At 41.8% G+C, this 21,120-nt stretch overlaps 1 protein-coding gene across 3 annotated transcripts in view; it reads left to right on the top strand.

Moving 5' to 3' along the window:
- The first annotated feature begins 3,214 nt into the window (after window positions 1–3,214).
- The window catches only part of garnl3 (GTPase activating Rap/RanGAP domain like 3), a 77,764-nt gene continuing 59,858 nt past the window's right edge, over window positions 3,215–21,120 (top strand). For all 3 annotated transcript variants that reach the window (XM_073478139.1, XM_073478140.1, XM_073478141.1), the window contains exon 1: window positions 3,215–3,676. In XM_073478139.1, the coding sequence (XP_073334240.1) occupies window positions 3,579–3,676 (98 nt within the window). In that variant the 5' untranslated portion in view covers window positions 3,215–3,578. The remainder of the gene's footprint in view (window positions 3,677–21,120) is intronic.

The following is a 21,120-nucleotide window of genomic DNA, read 5'->3' on the forward strand; positions in this document are numbered from 1 at the left end:
TCACACAAACATGGCCGGGTCCTTCTCTGAACGCAGCTGTGAGTCATGTTGAGAGAATTCCTCATCTAAACAGTGGGCAGACATAGACAGTGTGTGTGTGTGTGTGTATTTGAACATATGTGGGAGTAATCTGCCTTCTTTCACCTCTACTGGATGGAAGAAGGTGAAACATCAACCAGCAGCCTACAGAAAACAACCACATGAGTATGTATTGATCACAGTAGGAACTACAGAGACGATCCATATTTTTTCCTCATGAGTTATTATTGAATCCGAGTGCGGATCCTCATCTTCTTTCCTGTCCACAGTCCATGAGTGATGATGTCTGAAAATGTATTTCAGGAGGTGTACACTGAGGCTGAAAATGGAACATATCTTGTTTTGTAGATGCATTTTGCATTACGCTTCCTGTGGCTGCTTCACAATAAAAGCCACTCGAATTTCACCGTTTGAATGTTTTTCAAATGTGTGAAGCAGCTGCAGTAGTAAATGTTCTGTTTGCATTAGCAGTAACTATTATTAGTTGGTAATACAACCTTGTTATCAGTGCAAGGTGGTCTGAATCCAGCATTAGACTGGCTGACTCCACCATCACCAATAAAAACAAATATATAGAGCAGTGTTAGAGCAGAATCAAAAAAATATTAGGCTCTCCAAGTAACACCATTATGGTTGACATTAAAATACAGTATCGTAGGCCTACTCTATTCAGCTTAACTGACTGTTTTATTTTGAAGTACCACACTCATGCTTTTCATTTCCTCCCTTTGTCTGTTTTCCCGCCCTTTTTGCTCATCACTTGTATTCTGTTAGTAATCACCCCCTGTCTATTTAGGTCCTTGTCTTCTCCTCAGATGTGTGTTTCTGGCTTTTTGTTCCTGATTCCTCACATTATTCCTGGTTTGTACTTTGCCTTTTGATTTGTACATTGTTTTTGATTGGCACTTTGCTTTTTCAGTTGTACTTTGTTTAGCTTTTGGGTTTGGTCTTGGTATTGGCTTCCTGCTCAACATTAACATCATCTAGCCATCACAGTTTGAGTTTAGCTCGTGACTAATCATGGATGACGTATGCACACTCGACTTGCATGAACGTGACTCAGCAAGTTGTAACAAAAATTACTGTAACTTTAAATAACATTCCACTTTAAGTATTCTAATTCAAAAGTCTGCAGTATTCTGAAAGTATTAACTGTATTTTTTAAAATTAACTAAGCAGTGGTACTTGTACCACAGTTAATGATTATTGGACTTACTTGAATTGTAGAAAAAAATGCTAATCATATAGTAAATAGTGTCAAAAAATCTTAAGGATTATAAAAATAAAGCTACCGATTTTAGATAATATTATATTAATTCAATGTGCCATTGCTGCCATGTTTAGCCACAGTGGCTGCTGGTCAGCAAAGGTATGCTAAAGCAAGACTACAGGGCTTTTTCAAACATACCTTCGATGAGGCTACATAATATCTGACTTACTGGATGTAGACTGTTGTATATAAAGCCTGTCATTGGGCGCCTATTCCCAAGCTTCGTTCCACTCTCTGCATGTACTGTTTTCAAAATCCCCATCGCGACATAAAACAACAGCAACAACCCCCAAGCTTGCAGCCTACATGCTAAAATTGGAACATTACTCCAACACTAAACACACATTATGTACTGTATGCATTATGTTTTCGGTCCGGTATTCCTTCACAAATGTTTTATTATATTTTACACTGACCTGTTGTCAAGATATTCAACACTGTTCTGTTATAATGAGACAACCTGAGACAACTAGGGATGAAATCTGGCAGGATTTCTCTCTGTGCAGACTGTTAGACCTCATGTGAACCGGCCCATACTTCCCAGCCACTCTCTGCACGCACTGTGAATCACCCCTCGACATCCCACCCAAATGAAGCACAGGATGCACCACCAACCCACACCATTATATTTTTAGACCTAATCAACTAATCCATAACACCCACAGCAGGGTGCACTTGCAGCTGAGTGTTATTTTAGCAGAGTAAACTTTGCTTTGGTAGAGCACACTTAGAGTTGTGATGCCCTGTTGAAATATTAATCATACTTGACCTGACTGAGCTGTCTCTAGCACTCTCTGTGGGTCTCCGTCCACATATTTATAGTGTTGGAGTATTTACTGTAAAATCAGTTACCACTACACTGTCTAAATGTGGTCACCATGGAAATACAAGACCATGGAAATACAAGACATTATTTATAACTGTTTTCTTTCTGGATGGATCATTAAAGGACAAGTTCACCGAGAAATAAAAATTCAGCCATTATTTAATCACCCCATGCCGATGGAAAGGTGGATTTACTTTCGTAGTCCACAAAACGTTTCTGGAGCTTCACAGCAAAACAGCGTTGCAGTATTCTCCTAAACAACTGAAGTAGATGGGGACTTGTATTAAAATGTAAACAAACAACTCAACCCCCCCAACCAAAACAACATAAAATGGCTCCATACAGCTCGTCCGGCGTGATCCACGTCTCCAGAATCCCAAATTGATTTGAAAAGACGTTATTTAAACCCCCAACGGCTTTAAGAAGTGTGTAAACGACGTCTTTTCAAATCAATTTGGAATCTTGTTGCTGAGAGTGCTGTTTTGTTGTGAAGCACAAATGTTTTGTGGACTGCAAAACCTCAACCACACTTCCATCAGCATGAGGGTGAGAAGATAATGTCTAAATTCTCTGAGTGACCTTAAATCCTTCACAGGGTTCAACACCAAGCTTACCCAAAACCTCCAGATTGAAATACTGCTGATGTGTTTTCTTCCACTGAATCCATATATGTAATATATTTACACATATTACATATATTATATGGTGGACATTGTTATCTTTAATTCTAGCTTTGATAATATCAGTAACAGCACTGTTTTGTACTGAAGGCTTGAAACACAGGCATTAAAGTCAACTCTCACTTTGTCAGTCCTTTCACACGCTGTAAACACACACACACACACACACACACACACACACACACACACACACACACACACTTACTGATAGTGTCACCACCAACGTTTCTCTCTCTCTCTCCCTCCCTCCCTCTCTCTCACTCTCTCTCTCTCTCTCTCTCTCTCTCTCTCTCTCTCTCTCTCTCTCTCTCTCTCCATCAGGTTCATGAAGTCATTGCCTCTCAGCCACTCAGTGCCGGGCTGAAGCTGAAGGAGCGCTGTGGGCTCCACAGTTCAAGATCTCTGGAGCCGGGGAGACTCCTCAGCACTCAGTCCGCTCAGGTTGACATCTGCAGCAGCAGCTCCCGCTACAGCCCGCATGGAGATACCACCAACCCCGGACATCATGCACGTCTGACAGCTTCAACACACCGCCTTTTGTGAAGCCTGACCGGGGGGGAAAAGTCTCACTCAAAGCTCACTTTGCCTGCTCCGCTGAGGTGGACCGAGCGCCAAAGGATTTTTTCTTTCCGTCCTCCTCTCCTCCTGGTTCTCTTTCTCCTTCCGCCTCTCGCAGTCCACTGCTCGTTTTTTTGACTTTTTTTTTTTTTTTTTTTTTAAACACCCTTGGAAAGAAAGCTGTTTCCCTGATCGCCCAGCACCCATGAATTCTGATAAAAATGTGTACCTCGGCAGAGACAAAGGCATCATGCGGAAGAGAGCCCTGCTCCTTCGGAAAGGTTGCAGCTTCGAGATTACCAGGTAGGTCCCTTATTTTATTGTCTGGGACAGGAGGGCGATCAGAGCGGCTAGACTATCCCACAGAAACTGCAACCTTCCCGCATATGAGTGGCACTTTACATAAGCCCACACGATGAGTTTCCGATGCGTGTCTTTCACCTTGTGGATTGGTGGTTTAGCCAGGATTTGCCGTGTGTGTGTGCGCGCGCGTTGATAAGGAGCGGAGGGATGCCCCAAAACATTTTGTACCCAAAAAGAGTGCAGCCACAAAACCACCTCTGATGTTCAGCCGTCTGGTAGAGGAAAATCACACCCCGATGTCTTTTGTTCATCTCATCACATTTGATCCAAACACCGTGCGTTCACATGTCCTCTCGGACTGTGTGTGGGGGGAGCGTTACGCACGGATTCATTTCGTCTGCACCTGACTCTGCGACGGTGACAGAGCTGCTTAGTGGCAGGACGCCGTCAATCGTCATTTCATAGGCAAAATTAGGTATTGATTGGGCAGTCCAGCCACCACAGTGCCCCAGTTCTGTCCAATCATGCTGCTGTGGAGGGTTGAGAATATGCATGTTTCCATCCCAACCCAATAAAAAAAACTTTACAGGAGATGATTTCAGGGATCAGATCACCTGCTGTAGGTTACACCTGTGAGTTCACTCTCATCCTCAGGCGACAGACACATGAAAGCAGGGGGTGCTGACAGACAGACCACATAATGAGCAGTTGATAGGACTTCTCAGTGTGGTACAACTGGTTCCTGGCAAACCTCCTGGTGCTTTCTCAGATATGTGGCCTCTGCGGGCAGCTCCAACAGGATGGCACCGGCTGTGTGCCACCGAGCTGTTTGGATGTCTTTCCTCTCTGTGTGGTCTGTGCTCCAAGTCATTCATCAGAAGCTTGTAAGCTGTTTGGACCAGCGAATAGCTGGTATTATTTAGAGAATTTCACTTTCACTGGTGTCACACCAGTTCCTTCCTCTTTGCATAACACCTCAGTGTACACAAGACTTCCTAGGTGGGGACTGTTTGACAAGAGGTTGTGGTAGCAAGTTTGTCAGAGCACAATAGCACACAATGCATTCAGTAAGCTGAGAGTTGTTTTCTCATCAGGGCTGCAACAAATGATTATTCTCATCAACGATTAAACCACCATTATTTTCTCGGTCATACCAGATCAGTGCCCATTCAAAACATGCTCATCACCACAGATTATCTGGTAATGTGAGGGGTTACAGATCCAGTCTGAAGCCTCCTGAACATCTCACAGACTCACCAGGGCCGTTCCAATAATATAAAACAGGTTTGATATATACGATTTTGTAATGTGGATTAATACATCTGTATTGTCACAACAACCAACGAGAGAGGCATCCTGGAGCAGCTGAGGGTGTTGCCAAGCAACGGTAAACTTTGAACCCCTATAGGCTAACCTTAGCTAGCACACTACTGTTGACAGAAACTTGAAATCACACCTTCAGTTCTTGCAGAAGAATAGAAAACCTGCTTCTCCCCACTAATCCAGACTTGTTTAACCTTCTGCTATTCTTTTTTTCTCACTGCAACATGTTACTACAGCAAGTTGTTGTTTACGTCTGCCACCCCATGGGATCAAGTGAGAGCGATCATGTGTCCAAATCGCACCAAATTCGATACTGCGCTTCCTTGGGTCCTCAGCAACACACTTGCCAAGTGTGAAGTAGATCAGATGAACAGCTCTCGAGATATGCGAATCACATACTGACAGACAGTTGGAGATTCCTTGCTTTATAGTTAGATGGCCTAACAATACAAACTGTATGTGTCAGGTTTAGCTTGTTGCGTCTAACACCGGGTCAAAATAACCCAGTGATTTCTATTGGGAGTAAAAAATGTCCAATCGAATATCTTAGAGCACAAGGTGACATCAATAAATGTCTTGTTTGGAGTCCAGACTCTCCAAATCTTCAGTTTACTATAATGAAAGAAAATCTCCCATCTGATAACTTGAAACCATCAAACCGTTCGGCATTTCTTACCACCAACTAATCGATTAATCGACTAATCCTTGCAGCCTCACTTCTCATCATCTTGATTAAATCATCTGTAGATTATTGTGCTGGTCACATCGACCTCCCTCCTCCCACCTCCACTATAATTTCCTGCTATTTCAGAAAAGCTGCGGAGGTGTGCAGAAGTGCATATTTACTTCTGAATCCTCATTTCATTTCTCCCACAGCTGATGACTCTCAGTATGTGTGTGATGGTGAGACCTGTGTGTCTGGAGATGTCTCCACCATCCAGCCTGCCAGGTCCCACTTTTCCCAAATAGAGGCATGTACTGTATTCAGGGTGAATGCGGGGGCGAGATTTGGCCAGTTTGGTGCCAAGTACTTACTTTTAAATTACACATCCCTTCTAATTAGCTTGATTTATCCTGTGTAGTGAAGGAGCTCATTCCCTCTCCGTATGCTGTGGAGTCGCACTGTAAGGCTTCCTGGCAGACTGTCTCTCAGACACTTGCAGTTTAACAGACAATCAATCAGAGCCGGGCCTGAAGTGCTACTGCATAGGGAAATAGATTCTCCACTGTACTGAGGGGATTTGAAGACACTCAAGTAAAGGGCTGCTGCTGCTGCTGCTGAGAAGTCTGTGTATAATTCATTGTACTGCAGAGACGCATGGCCAAACAGACCCAACACATGTGGACAGCTTCATGAGGACACACACAGTATTTTAAGAACCTGCTTTCATATGAATAACATGCTCACACACATACACACACAAGGGCTGAAGTGTTTCCATATGTTTGCCTGTGGAAGTATGTCATGAGGTAGTTTTTATCTCAACATCGATCTGCCCTCTTTTTTCTTCTCCAGGCTACAGACACAGTCTCAGTGTGAGGCAGTGGTGGAAGAAGTACTCAGATCCTTTACTTGAGGAAAAGTCCCAGTAACAAGTTAAAGTCCTGCATTCAGGTATAATTAGCTAAATGTACTATCTGAAATTAAAGCACTTATTCTGCAGCTAAATGGCTGCTGTGACTGATATATTATTTATATGCCATTATTAGATTGCCATTAGGATTGCCGCATTTTACTGCTGGTGGAGGTGAAGCTAGTCTTAACTACTTCAAACATACAGTAGCTATTGTAGACGTAGTTCCAAACATCGACGTTGACCCCCTCCGAAGGGTCACAAGATAAATCTGAGGGGTTTTGAGATGATTAATGTTGAAGCAAATAAGAACAAAAAAAGTTCTGCGGCAAACATTTTTATTAGTTTTGCCTGATAATACTTTCTTTGTGAAATGTTGGGTAATTTGAACTCTTTGGGCCTCTGTTATTTACCATTTGAGAAGTTTAGAGGGTAAGTTAGTGAGTAAATGTACTTTGTTGCTTTCTACCACTGGTGTGAGAGACATCCAAAAGCCTCGCCAACTTAAAATTAAAACACATTTACTGAACAGTTAACAGTGTTAAGTAGAGAGAGATCTATTATCTGCCTGGCTGATGCAGCATCCTTTGTCTGTCTGTAGTCAGCGTCGTGTGGTTTCACTCAATGTCCCGCCACACAACACTATCTGATTGATTACACGTCACAAACCATAGCAACACTGAAGAGTCTGCAAAGTAACTAAAGTTATCAAATAAATGTAGTGGAGAGAAAGTATAGTAGCAGAAAATGGAAATACTCAAGTATGTTAAGCACATCAAAATTGTACTAAACTACAATACTTGAGTAAATTGTAGATAGTTACATTACATCACTGTTTTTTCTAAATTTTGACACTTAGTCTGAGAAAAACCCACATAACTCGATCCCTTGTGTAAAGTTGTCGTGATCTGTGCTAATCCCCCTGATGGTAATCTGCTTTGGGACAAACACATCACATCATATTATTATTTCTGACTGTGTTTTGGACACTGCTTCATGGTGACTAAGCCTTATCTAACAAAGTCAGCGGACTGCCAGTTGGCACGTATCCTCACTGACAGCAGGTAGCTGCAGAGTTGCAGGTGAAAGCAGAAAAGTTGAATGCACTTCTGCGACCAGTTGTTTGGCTGTTGTCCTCTGCTACGGTGGTTGATGGTTGGTTCATGATTTGTAACTTGAGAGTATGCACATACACAGTTGTGTGTGTGTGTGTGTCCACATTTGTCAGAAGGGAACTGCATCAATTTTACACATCAAAGTCTGTTAACAGGTCTTAGGAAGGATTGATACATTAGTGAAAAAAAGTTGAAGAAATCCTTTTGTCAGATAATTTGCCTCAAGTTTTGGGATTTAAGACTGTAAGTTTGAAATCTGGGGGTGTGGCGTTAGAAAGAAGTGAGTTTATCAGACGTCTAACCTCTGTAACTCTGTATGTCCACCACGAGTGTGACGGTGTTATATGAGTGGAGTACTCTTTTAAGAAATTTGAGCTTATCATGCTGCCGCACAAGCAAGCACACACAACTTTGGGCAAGTTCTTTGCCCCCGAGTCTTGAGCTTGAGAACAGAAATAGAGTCTGGAAGTTCTCCAAGAACAACAAATCCTCACCTATTACTGTCTTTTCCATTCATTTTCATAACAATAGTGGCATGCCTCTTTTGAGGCTGTTAACTCCGCCTGTCTCTGAACTCTCTTCCTCATTTCCAGTCAATGCTGGCTGGTTGTGTGTAAATGAGATTAGGCTACAAGGTGACACTTGGAGGAGCCAAGAACTCACTGGCTCAGCTCTGTATCATGAACTGGCATCAGAAGCATTTCAATTAGGAGAGACTTCATTCTGAATGAATAAATAATGTTTTTATTGCCACATGCACAATCAGATAAGAAATATGAGTCTTTGGTGAGTAGGCCCCGTCGTGACGTCCATTATATTTTAAGAAGGAAGGTGAAGCCATGAGTAGTATGGGGACACCCCCCTGATGGAGATGCTGTTGGTGGTGATGGGACGTTTGATTACATCCAGCACGTTTCACTTTCAGGCTCAAATAAATGCGTGTTGATGTGTGCCGATATTTAAGAATTAATTTACAAATGAATGAATGCTAACGGGCAGACAGAACAACATATTTGGTAACTCACTAGCTTCCGTCAGCCAACAACTAATATTAGCATTCAACCACTTCCTAGCTAACGTTACTGTTTGATTACATCCAATGCGTTTCACTTCCAGACTTAAATAAATGTGTCCAAGATGTGTGTTGATATTTTGAAATAAAGTCCCTATCGTATCATGTAACATAATGAAACAGTAATGTTAACTAGGACGTGTTTGAATGCTAACGTTAACTGTTGCCTAACGGAGGCAAATGGGTAACCGCTAATGACAATGTCAAGTGAAAATCGCTGTCGTTTAACAACAGCTAACTTTAGCATTCAAACACTTCCTAGCTAACATTGCTGTTTGATTGTGTTACACGATACGACAGAAAAGGAGTGAATTTTTTCTAAAATATCACTGGATGTAATCAAGCAGTAATGTTAGCTAGGAGGTGGTTGAATGCTACCTTTCACTCTTCCCACCCTGAACGTGAAAATGGCCACAGTGTCTATAGGGTCTATAAAGATTTTCTTCCTTGTTGAATGTACACTGACCTTCATAACTGTGCCAGAAAGACAAGGGGAAATTATGTGAACTGTCGTAAAATATACTAAAAACCAGCAAACATACAAACACTCACCCCTGGAGGAAGTGTGATGTAGCCAACTTCCAAAATTTAGAAAAAGACAGCAGCATGCTTTCTATGAATTCAGTGGCAACATCAGCAAATTCTGTTGTGGTGGAAACTAACCTCATTGGCTGTCAATCCACAACAGAACATTTGTAGTTCATTTAAGGAAAGGCATGCGCTTGCAGGGAGCAGTTTGAGCGCATTACTGGACCGTGAGGGAAGAGAGGCTCATTTATCATCAGGCTAACACGGGGCAATGTGTGATCAGAACATGTTACTATTGTTTAATTTTGTAACGCAGACCTAACAAATACATTGTGATAAGGAGCCTGTTCACAATGCAGGGGAAAGATTAGGTCGGACAGCCTGGATTAGTTGGCTTTGAAATGTGTGCTGTTCATTAATCAATCCAGCCCCTCCTTTACTTTGTCTCCATTCACTCTCTGGACAAAAAGCTTCTCATAAGGTGGTGATAACTTCACCCTGCGACTGCAGCCACATTACCAGAACAAAAATAGATCCTTGGCGGGCTGCAGCCACCGAAACTCTGACACGCTCCTTCACTCGCTCGCCCCTCTCGCACTCCTCATTGCAGAGGTTATGTGAGTGCATTTGCTTTGAAATACTACCGGTGTCTTCATTAACCTCCCTCGCTGCAAAACAACCCAAAATGTTATGGGACTGCTGTTGCCAGGGGTTTTGCCGTAGCTTGTTGCTTGTCAGATTGGCACAAGACTGGAGCCAGATGTTGTTGAGGTGCATCGTGCTGCGTTCATGTGCTTTGTGAAGGAGCGGGTGAGCGGAGTTCTGCTTATATGTGCCTGTAAGGAGAAAGAAAAAAAGAGAAGGAAATATGTATTAGGGCTTGTCCTCTTGTGGTTTCCTGGTGAAGCTTTTACAGTAGGCTTCAAACGGCATGTGAATGAAGAACATGTGTTGTGAATGTCAGACATGTTTTCTATGGTTTAGATCTAGGGACGCACCAACAGCCCGTTCATGGGTAGGACCATATTGATGCGGTCTCTTGCAGGCACAGTGAAAGTGTCTGTGATGGGTCGGGCTGCTGGGGTCTCCCTCTGTGTTACAGTCTGTCATAAAGCACCCGGCGGGGAGCTGAATTGATGGGCTAGCTGACAGTTTTGCTGACTTAAGGCACTCCTCCGCTTTGCATGGTGCGAAGGTTATGTAGCTCTCAGACACGCATTAGAAGCAGAGCTCACACACAGATTTTTAAACAAGAGAGGATGAAGATGCAGTTTTGACAGTTTCGATGCAATGTCAGAGATGTAGGGCTGCAACTAGTAATTATTTTCATTCTATTTATCGATTATTGTCACGATTTATCATTTGGTCCACAAGTCCTTCACATTAAATGACAAAATATGTTGTTGTTAAAGGATGACTCTAAAGTGTACCCACAGGTCTTGGGGAGTACTCTTTTCACATATACATACTGTATATGTGAAAATAGTAGCATAAAGAGGAAGCGGCATGTAAGCTGATAAATTGCCTCCAGTGACGTCAGTCTCTGGCTGTTGCATACTGGGTAATGTAAGCGTAGGTTTTGAGAAAACAGCCCACTGGTCTAGCATTGCATGCCACTGTTGGAAAAAACTTGGAAAAAAAAAAAAGATCAAATTCGACACAAAACCAGAGATATCGCCCTTTTTTATTCTACTCGTTCTTCTTCCATTTCAAAACCTGGTGCCTGCTGTACATTACCCACAATGCAACACAACTTTGTTTGGGGCCTATAGGCTCGAGAAGCAAACTTGTGGCCAGAGTTTCGCCAGATTGACCTGCAGGATAAATCCGGGTGGGGAAAGTGAAAGGCAGCGATTGCCCCTCCCTCATTACCACCACTGTGGTGCAAAGTCCTTGAGCTTTACCCCAACAGCTCCATTGGAGCTGCTCAGCGGCAGGCAGACCAGACTGTGGTTGTTCTGAACAGCTTCCATGTGTGAATTTGTGTAACCACGGTGTTCCTGAAAAGAGAGCAGTGCTTTCAGTGAACGCTCCCTCGATAAATAAGGTACAAAAAAAACAGTTAGTTTGGAGCTCATCGATCCACTCCTCCTCCATCTGTGCACTTGTCATTCTGTCACACCATCACTTGACATCTCTATTTGCTCCTGACAGACAGGAGTTATAATTACTGATAACGGTACTTTTCAAAAAATGTCCATGGTGGTGTTAGGGTTAGGAGGACGCTCACTGTTTGATAATAGCAAAAAAGGTCCATCTCAGAGTCATTGTGACATTTTCAAATTGCTTGTTTTGTCCAACCGACAGTCTGAAATCCAAAGATGTGTGGTTTGTCATGAAAGAAAAAGAGAGAAAACAAGGACGTATTCACAGTGAGTATACTTAAAAGAGCACACCACCGATTTACAACACTGTAAACCCAGAAAAACCAACAAAACAGAACCAAAGATATCATCTTTTTTATTCCACACATTTATCTTCCTTGTCAAAACATGTCCACTGCATCACATTCACTTCATTCAGCCCAATTGCCAGAATAAATGTTGGCAAGACAATGTTTCTGCAAACCATGGATATGTTGAAACAACGCTGTGACAACACCGTGCTTCTGCTCTGGCTAGGTTTAGGCCTGGTTAGTGTTAGGAAAGGATCATGTTTTGGCTTAAAATACCTGCTTCGGTCGACACAAACACAGCTGGAGATGTCTCCAGACGAAGGTCTCCTGAAAAATATCCAGTGGCATCACAAATGTTGAAACACAGTCTTGAACTGTGGTAACTGGCTTGGCAACCCTCTTGACTGTAACTCCACATGGTCTACTCCACCTGCCGATATGATGTCTGGTAATAAAAATGTATTATGCTAGTAGCAGCTAATGTAGCCTCTTGCTGCTAGCCCGAAGCAGAGATGAGGAGCAAGCTACAGAACAACACACCTTTTAGATTTTTTTAATTTTTAATCTTTTCAGCCCTACACACACTCACTCAAGTGAAATCACCTGGGGCAACTCATCAGAGATGGTCCCTCTGCAGCCAACCGGCTTTTAAACTTGTTTCCCATATGCACTAGGGCTCGCCAAGACATGTAAATTGACTTTGTTGTGCAAAATCAGTGCATGAGTAATTGATTATTTAACAAAAAGAAGATGATGTTGCTTCTCGGAATTATGACACATTGTTGTTGCACTGAATCCCTTGTCTGATTTCCAAAGAAGGTTTTAGCTGAGAAATTGAAATAGTGTGTCAGGCTGGTTGTGCTCTGCTCAGCCGCACAGTCAGTCCCTCAGTGAGGTCTGATAAACACTGGACTGTAATCACTCCCATATGTGGCTGCATAGCTCAACACAACCCGGCACAGTTCAGCCATGCGCACAATGCAGCGCACCAGGCTCATTTAGACAGAAAAATAGATTCAAATTACTGGAAGAAAAAACACAAAAAAAGAGAAAGAAAAATCCCTCGCTTGATTACAGCCTTATGTAAACTTTTACTCTTCGACTGGAACATCTGCTTCCATTTAGGGCTTTAAGACACATACCTACACATTAAAATGCACTGTGCGCTGCTCCGGGAAAGCTCGCAGGCTGGAAAAACATTTCCCATTATAGTTGGCTGGAGTAAAACCAGCGTCGGGCGAGTTGTACTTAAGAGGGGTATCGGTTGAGATGTGGCCAGCTACAACGCAAAACCACAAGCCACTGGCATACAACAGTCATATTCTGGGGAGCGTTTTCTTTTCTCTCAAAGTTGTATAAACTTCCTTTTTTTTACTACGGTCCCTGTGAAGGATGACGCAAAGTGAAAGTGAGCGTGTGTTGACGTGCCAGAGAACAGAGGAGAGTATGAAAGTATGGAAGATGAAAGTGAGTCTGCACAGTACGGGCACAGTCTGTGTGCACACTGTGAGTCGCTTCACACCAGCCCCACTGCCCCCGTCATAACCCTCAAAGAGCGATCCAGGAGAGACAGAGGAGGAAATGGAGCCTGTGAAGGGTTACTGTTGTACATTTTTACCCTGCGGTTTTAAGGGCGGCCAGCCAAAACCTCGTCTTGGTTAGAGAGCGAGAACAGAAAGAAAGGCTGAAAGAATGAAGGAGATGGAAGAATAGTTTGCAAGTATGTGTAGAAACATCTAGGAAGGGTGTATTTTCAGCAGAGGTCGTGAAGATGTGGCTTAAATTAAGTTGTTGAAGTGTGGACATTCTTGAAAAAAGCTTACAGGGAGTTTCCCCAACTGTAGGCCTCCTATAGATTAAATTGCATATCGCTATTTTTATGTCAGCCATTCTGAAACAAAACCTCAGCAGTTCCTTCTTTCTGTAAAACTTGTGTGATGTGCAGGACACAGGTGCAAAAACGTGTACATCCACAAAGGCAGGAGTACCAGGCCTCATTTAATCATGTACTGCTTGATTCACCACAAATTATTCATCCTCTGGGGACCATGAACCTGCAGCTACTAACCTCTACCATCCACAGTGACAACTGACAAAGGGACATGTTATGGTTCATGGGAACCCGATCCAGTGGTTCAGTTCCTGTCCTGTGTACAGTGAGGACAGTGATAGCAAGGAAGATATGATCCCAACATGCATGGTTCTGAAAAAAATAGAGAAACCGTAACTGAAGGATCAGGCCTATTTTCCATTTATGATGAACAGCATGTTGTGAAGTGTAGGGTGGGATAGGGTGGAAGTAAGGAGCATGTAGTCAAACACATTCGTTTTATTAGTTTTTTTGCACAGTAAATGTAGTTTCCACCTCTGTTTCACAGACAGAAGTAATGCCTCTAAATAAAGAGAAATACACACACATATATATATATATATATATATATATATATATATATATATATATATATATATATATATATATATATATATATATATATATATATATATATGTATGTATGTATGTATGTATGTATATGTATGTATGTATATATGTATATATATATATATATATATATTTATTTATTTTTCTTACATCCCCATTACTTAAATACTTTGAAAAGAAAAAAAAAAAAAATATTAATCAGATTTTTCTTGGTGTTTTCTACGTTAATATATCATCAGAAGATCCCAATGCAACAGAAAATAGATAAAAGATTGCTTTCCATCAGGAAAACAACTCATGCAGTAGAGGGTTAATGTTACATATGATGGAAATATAATTAGTTATTGTTCATATAAACTCACAAGTTGTATTTTCTCAATTAATTGTGATAAAAGTTAAAAACCACAAGAGGGCAGACTCTCCCTGTAAAAACAGTGATGTTGCCAGACCAAACCAGTGGTTGTAAATAAAACTTGAGATAAAGCGTTCACACTTTGGATCTTTGCGATTTAGTTTATTAAGATTTAAAAATCTGTGTAAATCAAGCTAATGAGTTACAGAAGAAATTAAAGTGTGAGTTGTTTTTGTGCAGTTGGGACAGGAGAGAAATGATGTTCCTGCTGCAGTACAATGACCATTCATACTCTCCCACTAGGAGGAGCGAGTGTCTTAAGAAGCAGTGATATTCATGTGGAGAGCAGGTGGACTCAAGTAGCTTCAGCTGAGGACACAGACAACAAGCTCACTGTGTTTCTTTTTGTCCTGTAACCTAAATCGTTGTTGTTGCCCACAGGTCCGAAAGCATTCCTTTATCTGAACTCCTTTTCAGCAGTAGAGTGCAAAAAAAAAAACAGCGTGGACAAAAAGCACACACACACATATACACACACGCAACACACGTAGCCAAAGGGCCGAGGGCAGAGTGGTGTTCAGGGCCCGGCTGATCGTTACAGACAAAAGGTTAATTCTCCTGATCACGTTTAATGAGAGTGCCACCATCAATCGCCACAGCCTGACACAGTGACATTTCCCAGAGGCCACAGGGTGACCTGCTGGCATTTGGGATGCACTGGAAACAAAGAGGCCAAGTTCGGAATCCAAATCATCTGCACGTGTGTGTGTGTGTGTGTGTCTGTCTGTGTGAGTGTGTGTGTGTGTGTGTGTGTCTGTCTGTCTGTGTGAGTGTGTGTGTGTTTGCATGTGCCTGTGTGTGTACATTGGAGAATACGTCATCTTAAACTGTCAACGGAGCACCGCAGACTGCTTGATGCAAATTACATCCAGGGGTTAAATTCATAAATCTGAATCAGTCGCTCATTTGGATGCAGGTCCTTTACTTTTGTAAAAGCACCAACACAGCACTATAAAAATATTTGATTATAGGGCTGCAACTGAGAATTGAGGATTGACATTGTAAATTCATATCTTTGGGTTTTTTTCAAAACCCCAAATATGTTCAGTACTTTTACACTTGACATAAAAAGTATCGAACCCTCATATCTGAGAAGCTGTAACCACTGAATGTTTGACTTTTTGCTTGAAAAATAACAAACAATTAACAGTTAATTAATCAACTAATTGTCGCAGTTCTATTCCACTTCAAGAAAGTTTTGTATATCAGCTTTTTGTTTTGTCTCTCTGTTTTCTTTCTTCTTCTTTCGTCCTCAGTTCCTGTAGATGTACTGGGATGTACCCATTTGACCTTAGGTTGTTAAAAAACAATGGGGAAAAAAATGTCATGAATAATTTGTGTGTAATTTTGGTTTAGAAACTCTTCATGTTGTTAAAACATCCTCCAAGAAACAATTTCCCCCAAAAATGTTGCCAGATATATTTGGCGTCTTTGGAAAGCTTTGGATCTTGACTAGAAAATAAAGTTGTGTGGGTTTTAAAAAAAAAATGTCGAACTCCCACTTGAGCCAAAGTACAGAAGTCTTGACAGCAAAAAGTAACATACTCATAGTAGTTAAACCAGCAGCACTTGCCTGTTTGAGGGTTACATGATAAATCTTGAGAGTCGGGAGATGGTGATAAAGGTTAGAAAGAAGATTAAACAAAGCTCTGCTGCACACATTTACATACATAGTGGCAAACAATAAACACAAACATACAATATTTCCAGAAATGTGGTGGAGTATAGAATACAGTAGCACAAAAGAAGTACCTTAAAAGGCTACTTTACTACTTAGGTACTTTCCACCACTGTCAAAAACTCATTGTGAACGCACCATTCAGCCATGTCTGCTGTCCCACTGTGCGGTGCAGGTACAACACAACAGCTGAATGGCGCCATAATCAAATGAAGCCGCCTATCTCTACAGCTTCCTCCTCCACCTTACACATTATCGAGTGACACAACCTCTACAAAGAAGAGTGACATCATGGAGGGTCAATTGATTTGCATGTTCTGGATATCTGTGACAGATAAAACCCCCAGTAGTGCAGCAATGTGTCATATGCTTTGCATTACAGTGTGTTTTTCCTCTTGTCATACATCTGTATTTATAGAAATGACTCCCATTGGTTCCAGTGTGATTCAGTGTCAGTAACTGCACATCTAATCACATTACACTCTCATTCACACACACACACACACACACACACACACACACACACACACACGGAGTAACAGAGGATTGTTTATCCCATGCGTGGGAAAGGTGCCGTGGTCAGACATGGCTTACTTGGTGAGACTAAAGGGCCGGAGTGGCAGCTGTCCAGAGAGAAGGCGGCGTAGCTGCGAGGGATTAGCACACTATTGAGTCGAGAGCTCCTGATCCGCATCATGCAGCTTCACGGGCTCCGACTGTTGCTTGTGCACACACACTCGCATTTTTGTGAACCTGTGCACCACAGCCCTCCCTGGCACGGACACATGGATTGAACCCACGCGCTATAATGCTTACACCTACATTTATATCCTGATCTTTGAAGTTGTATTTGTCTGGGGAATGCACAGCCTGGGATAGTCCATCACTGCTGGGTCCCACACACACACACACAGACACACACTTGCTGAGGATTCAGGGTTATAGTTTATATTTTACTCTAACTTACTCTGAAGCCCTCAAGGCTCACTGGTTATTCACCATCATGGAGAGTTGCTTCTCAGGGTGTGTGCGCCCTTTAGGTTTGTTTAAACGGCACTCAGTAGCTCAATGACCCAACACCTAATACAGTTTGGTCTGAGTTATTCCATGAGCAACTGGCATGCTCAGGAAAATAAACGGCAACATTCAGCCTGGAGAGTAATTGTTGGATTATTTTGTCATGACTAATGCTGAACAAGTAAGTAAATGGACAGGGAATTAGTTAACAAAAATAATCGAAGAATGTAATCATTTGCAGGTGACGTTTTGACGCCTTTTGTCATAATAAATTTGCATTGCTGCCTCTCACGATTAGCTTATACTTTAAAGTGTAACCAGTAGCAGAGTTAAAGGTGTCCTGTGAAGTTTTTTTGTAAACATACAATGCAAACACATTGTGTTAAAGCCTAAAAAGATATGTTAAAAAGCATTTCCTTCCTCGCACAATATAAGAATTGGAGTCATACACTGTCAGCCCAATCAACGTGATAAACGATGGCAGTTAACATTTCTGCGAAACACTGATTCGTTCGCATTTGTCCGTTGACATTTCTACAAAACTTGTCATATCACGTTCACGTCTGACCGTTTATGACCCAACTTCCATATTGTGAGGTGGAGGGGATGGTGGAGAGGATGGTGGAGGAGTTACAGGCGAGAAGGCTGCCAAGCCAGTGAGCACAGTTTGAGACTCTGCTTCAACATTTTTAAATGTAAAACCAGGGGATATTTTTGAGGCGGGACCACAGTGATTCAACATTTGTATGTTTGTTGCAACCGAAGCAGTTATTTAAGCCGAACATGATCTTTTCCTGACCCTTACTGGTTTTTGTGTCTAACAAGATCATAAGCACAGCGTTGTGACTGTTGTTTTCTCTTGTTTGCAGCCTTCTTACTTGTCTTTGCCGGCACATTGCTGTGTTTTATTGCACAAATTGTCAATCAACGAGATAGATGCACATGAGACAAAGAAAAAACTGGGACCCATTCTTAAAAACAGTGTTTCACAGCACCACTACTTTACTATCAGCTCTGTGTGAGACTATTAAGCTTATTCTTCCTTTTAGCTGTCATTATTCCCTCTTCTAATAACCCTGTGCATAACCTTTCTAACTCTGTCCTGTTTTGCTTTTATTATCCTCAACAGTCTACGTTCCCGTTTGCTGTTCTTGTAAAGTGCTGTCCACATCTGAGACTGATCATGAAAACTGTATCTTACCTGTTAGTTACTCAAATACAACAAGTTACTACTTGTGATGGGCAATGCTTTCTATTTTCTGACATTTTCAGACAAACTTTATTGCGTAAAATGATTTAAAAGAAGCATAATCAATATAATCATCAGCTGCAGCTACAACTACCAACCAGTCTTCACTGGTTGATGGAAAGTGCTGGAAAGTGGCCACAGACTGGCATTTAAAAACTCTGCTTTACTGCAAAATACAGAGAGAGAGGGAATATCTGGCAGTGATACCGTAGACTTAATCAGCCGTGTGTGAAGCAAGTCTTTTAAGAACATGTTGAGCAAAAATTTCAAAGGTCACATAATTTTTTCTTAATCTTCTGAGATAGTAAATATCACAGATCCTTGAGTTTCGGAGTCTTTGAATATTTTATGACGTCACAGTAGGGTCTGGTATGGAAGCCCTGAGGGGCAAGTGATTTTTTCTGGTGATCTATTTTCTAAGTCTGATCTAATTTATTTTCTCTCCTGTGTTTATGATTTGCAATCTGGTGGAAAAAAAATGTTTTGCCAGGATAATCTTTCTAAGTTCCGTATTTTTTTCCATCTGTGAATGTTTTTCACTCCATGCACAAATTGTATTTTTCTTGTGAAATAAAAAATACTTTCTTTTTACTCTGTTTCACTCATGAAAACTTTTGGTATTTTTTCACAGATGGATTTTTTTTCCCCTTTTTTTCACCCCCAGCAGATTGCAAGTCATAAACACAGGAGAGAAAATCATTTCGATCAGACTTAGAAAACAAATCACCAGAAAAAAGCAAATTCTCACTCACCCCTCAGGGCTTCCGTAGTCTGAGGAATTTTGGTAGCAATTTCACTTTTTGCTGACATTTCGAGACCCAAACAATGAATCTGTAATTAAAACGAGTTGTTTGTTGCAGTCATACTCATGAGATAATCAAACTGTCAGAGTGTCTTAGAACAATGGAGATGAATGGAGACATCAGGGACGACACGAACACCTCTCGCATTTTCGTCGATTGTCATCTTGTTTTCCACTGGGAGGAGTTGGTGGATTATATTCATCACCTGGAGCGGATCGCTGTCACATTACACAACTACTTGTCTCTCTTGTTTCCCTCATCGTTAAGCATTAGGGATGATAGCTCCTAGGCTGCATTAACAGGCTGATCTCTGAACAGGAAGTCTTCCCCCCTTTGACTTCCCTTCCTACAGACCGGCTTCACAAGAGACCGTTAAAAAATAGAAGCACTCATGCAAAGGCCATGTGAGCGGTACGTGTCAGAGTGCGACAATGGGAGGGTGTGTGGTGATGTTTATGCAACATGTATGAATGTCTCTGTATGTATATGTGTGTGTGTGTGTGTGTGTGTGTAATTGGCCTCAGGGTTCTAATTAGAGGTGGTGGGGGGTGTTCAGGTATCCTATGTTGATTGTTTGTAACTCGATCCTGACGTGAGAAAACAAAGGCGCTTATTTTCGGCGGTCTCTTTTGAAAAAGGCTTTCTTTTTTCTCCGGGCTGTTGCGGATTTCAGCTGCATTTCAACATGAGCTATTTTTAAAAGGTAGTCACATTCAGAGAAAGAGAAAGAGAGCAAATGCCATGTGTGTTGGTAGCTCTAGGTGTTTTCCTGTGGTGTGGCGTGCCACAGAGGGGGGTTTCTACTGATTAAAAATTGATGAGCAGCTGAGTGCCATGTAGCCTGAGCCGAGCATTCCTGCACTCTTTCATGTTGTGTGTGTGTGTGTGTGTGTGTGTGTGTGTGTGTGTGTCTGTGTGTGTGTGTGTGTGTGTGTGTGTGTGTGTGTGTGTGGACTGAGCTGGAGACACAGGCTGTGGCTGAGCTATTGTGAAGGTATCAGATTTAACTAAGCTCATGTTTCACCTGCTGTTCTGTGTGTGTGTGTGTGTGTGCGCGCGTGTGTGTGCGTGTGTGTGTGTGTAAACAGATAATCAAAAATTACGTATGTTTCCATGTTTCTGCCACACTACTCTGCTTTCATCATGTGTCCTCACCCTAACATGTTGAATATTTTATTTTCTTGTGTGATCCTCCCTTTTTTTTTTCCCGTCTCTGAACTTCCAGCTTTAAAAGACCTTAAGCTTAATCTTCTGTTCACCCAAAATTAAGAATGCCGTCATCATCTCCCCACCCTTATGCCGATGGAAAGACAGATGAAGTTTCGTATTCCACAAAACATTGGTCAGGAGAACAGCTTTCTCCTGACCAACTGAAATAATCCACATCCAGATGTCCCGAGATCCCAAATTGATTTGAAAAGAAGTTATTAACAACCTCGATGTGCGGTCAAGCACGGGCATCAATTTCAGACAGGGTGCGCACTAACACTATTAGCTTGGCAGCTTCTGTGAAGATTTTGGCTTCTAAAAGGTTGTAAGTATTTTCTTTTCAAATTAACTTGGGATTTCGGGGCTTCCCGGGACTGACAGTATAGGTCATAAACCCCAACCCCTCAATGTGAGCAAATGAGACATGGGCCAAACTAAAGACTTTCCCAAAGATGGTTTCTGTCATTTTAGGTAGTTCTTGTCATGCTGGTGTATGTTCAAGTTGTGTGACATCTTTGGACTCTCGGTCCAAATGATGTCACCTGCTTGGTTCTACAGAGCTTTATAGCAGGTTTCAGCTCATTGTTAAACTGTCTGGCTGCAGCTTTACTGTTTTGGATTTACTCTCA

Source organism: Pagrus major, chromosome 12 (genome assembly GCF_040436345.1).
Source record: "Pagrus major chromosome 12, Pma_NU_1.0".
Classification (NCBI taxonomy): Eukaryota; Metazoa; Chordata; class Actinopteri; order Spariformes; family Sparidae; genus Pagrus; species Pagrus major.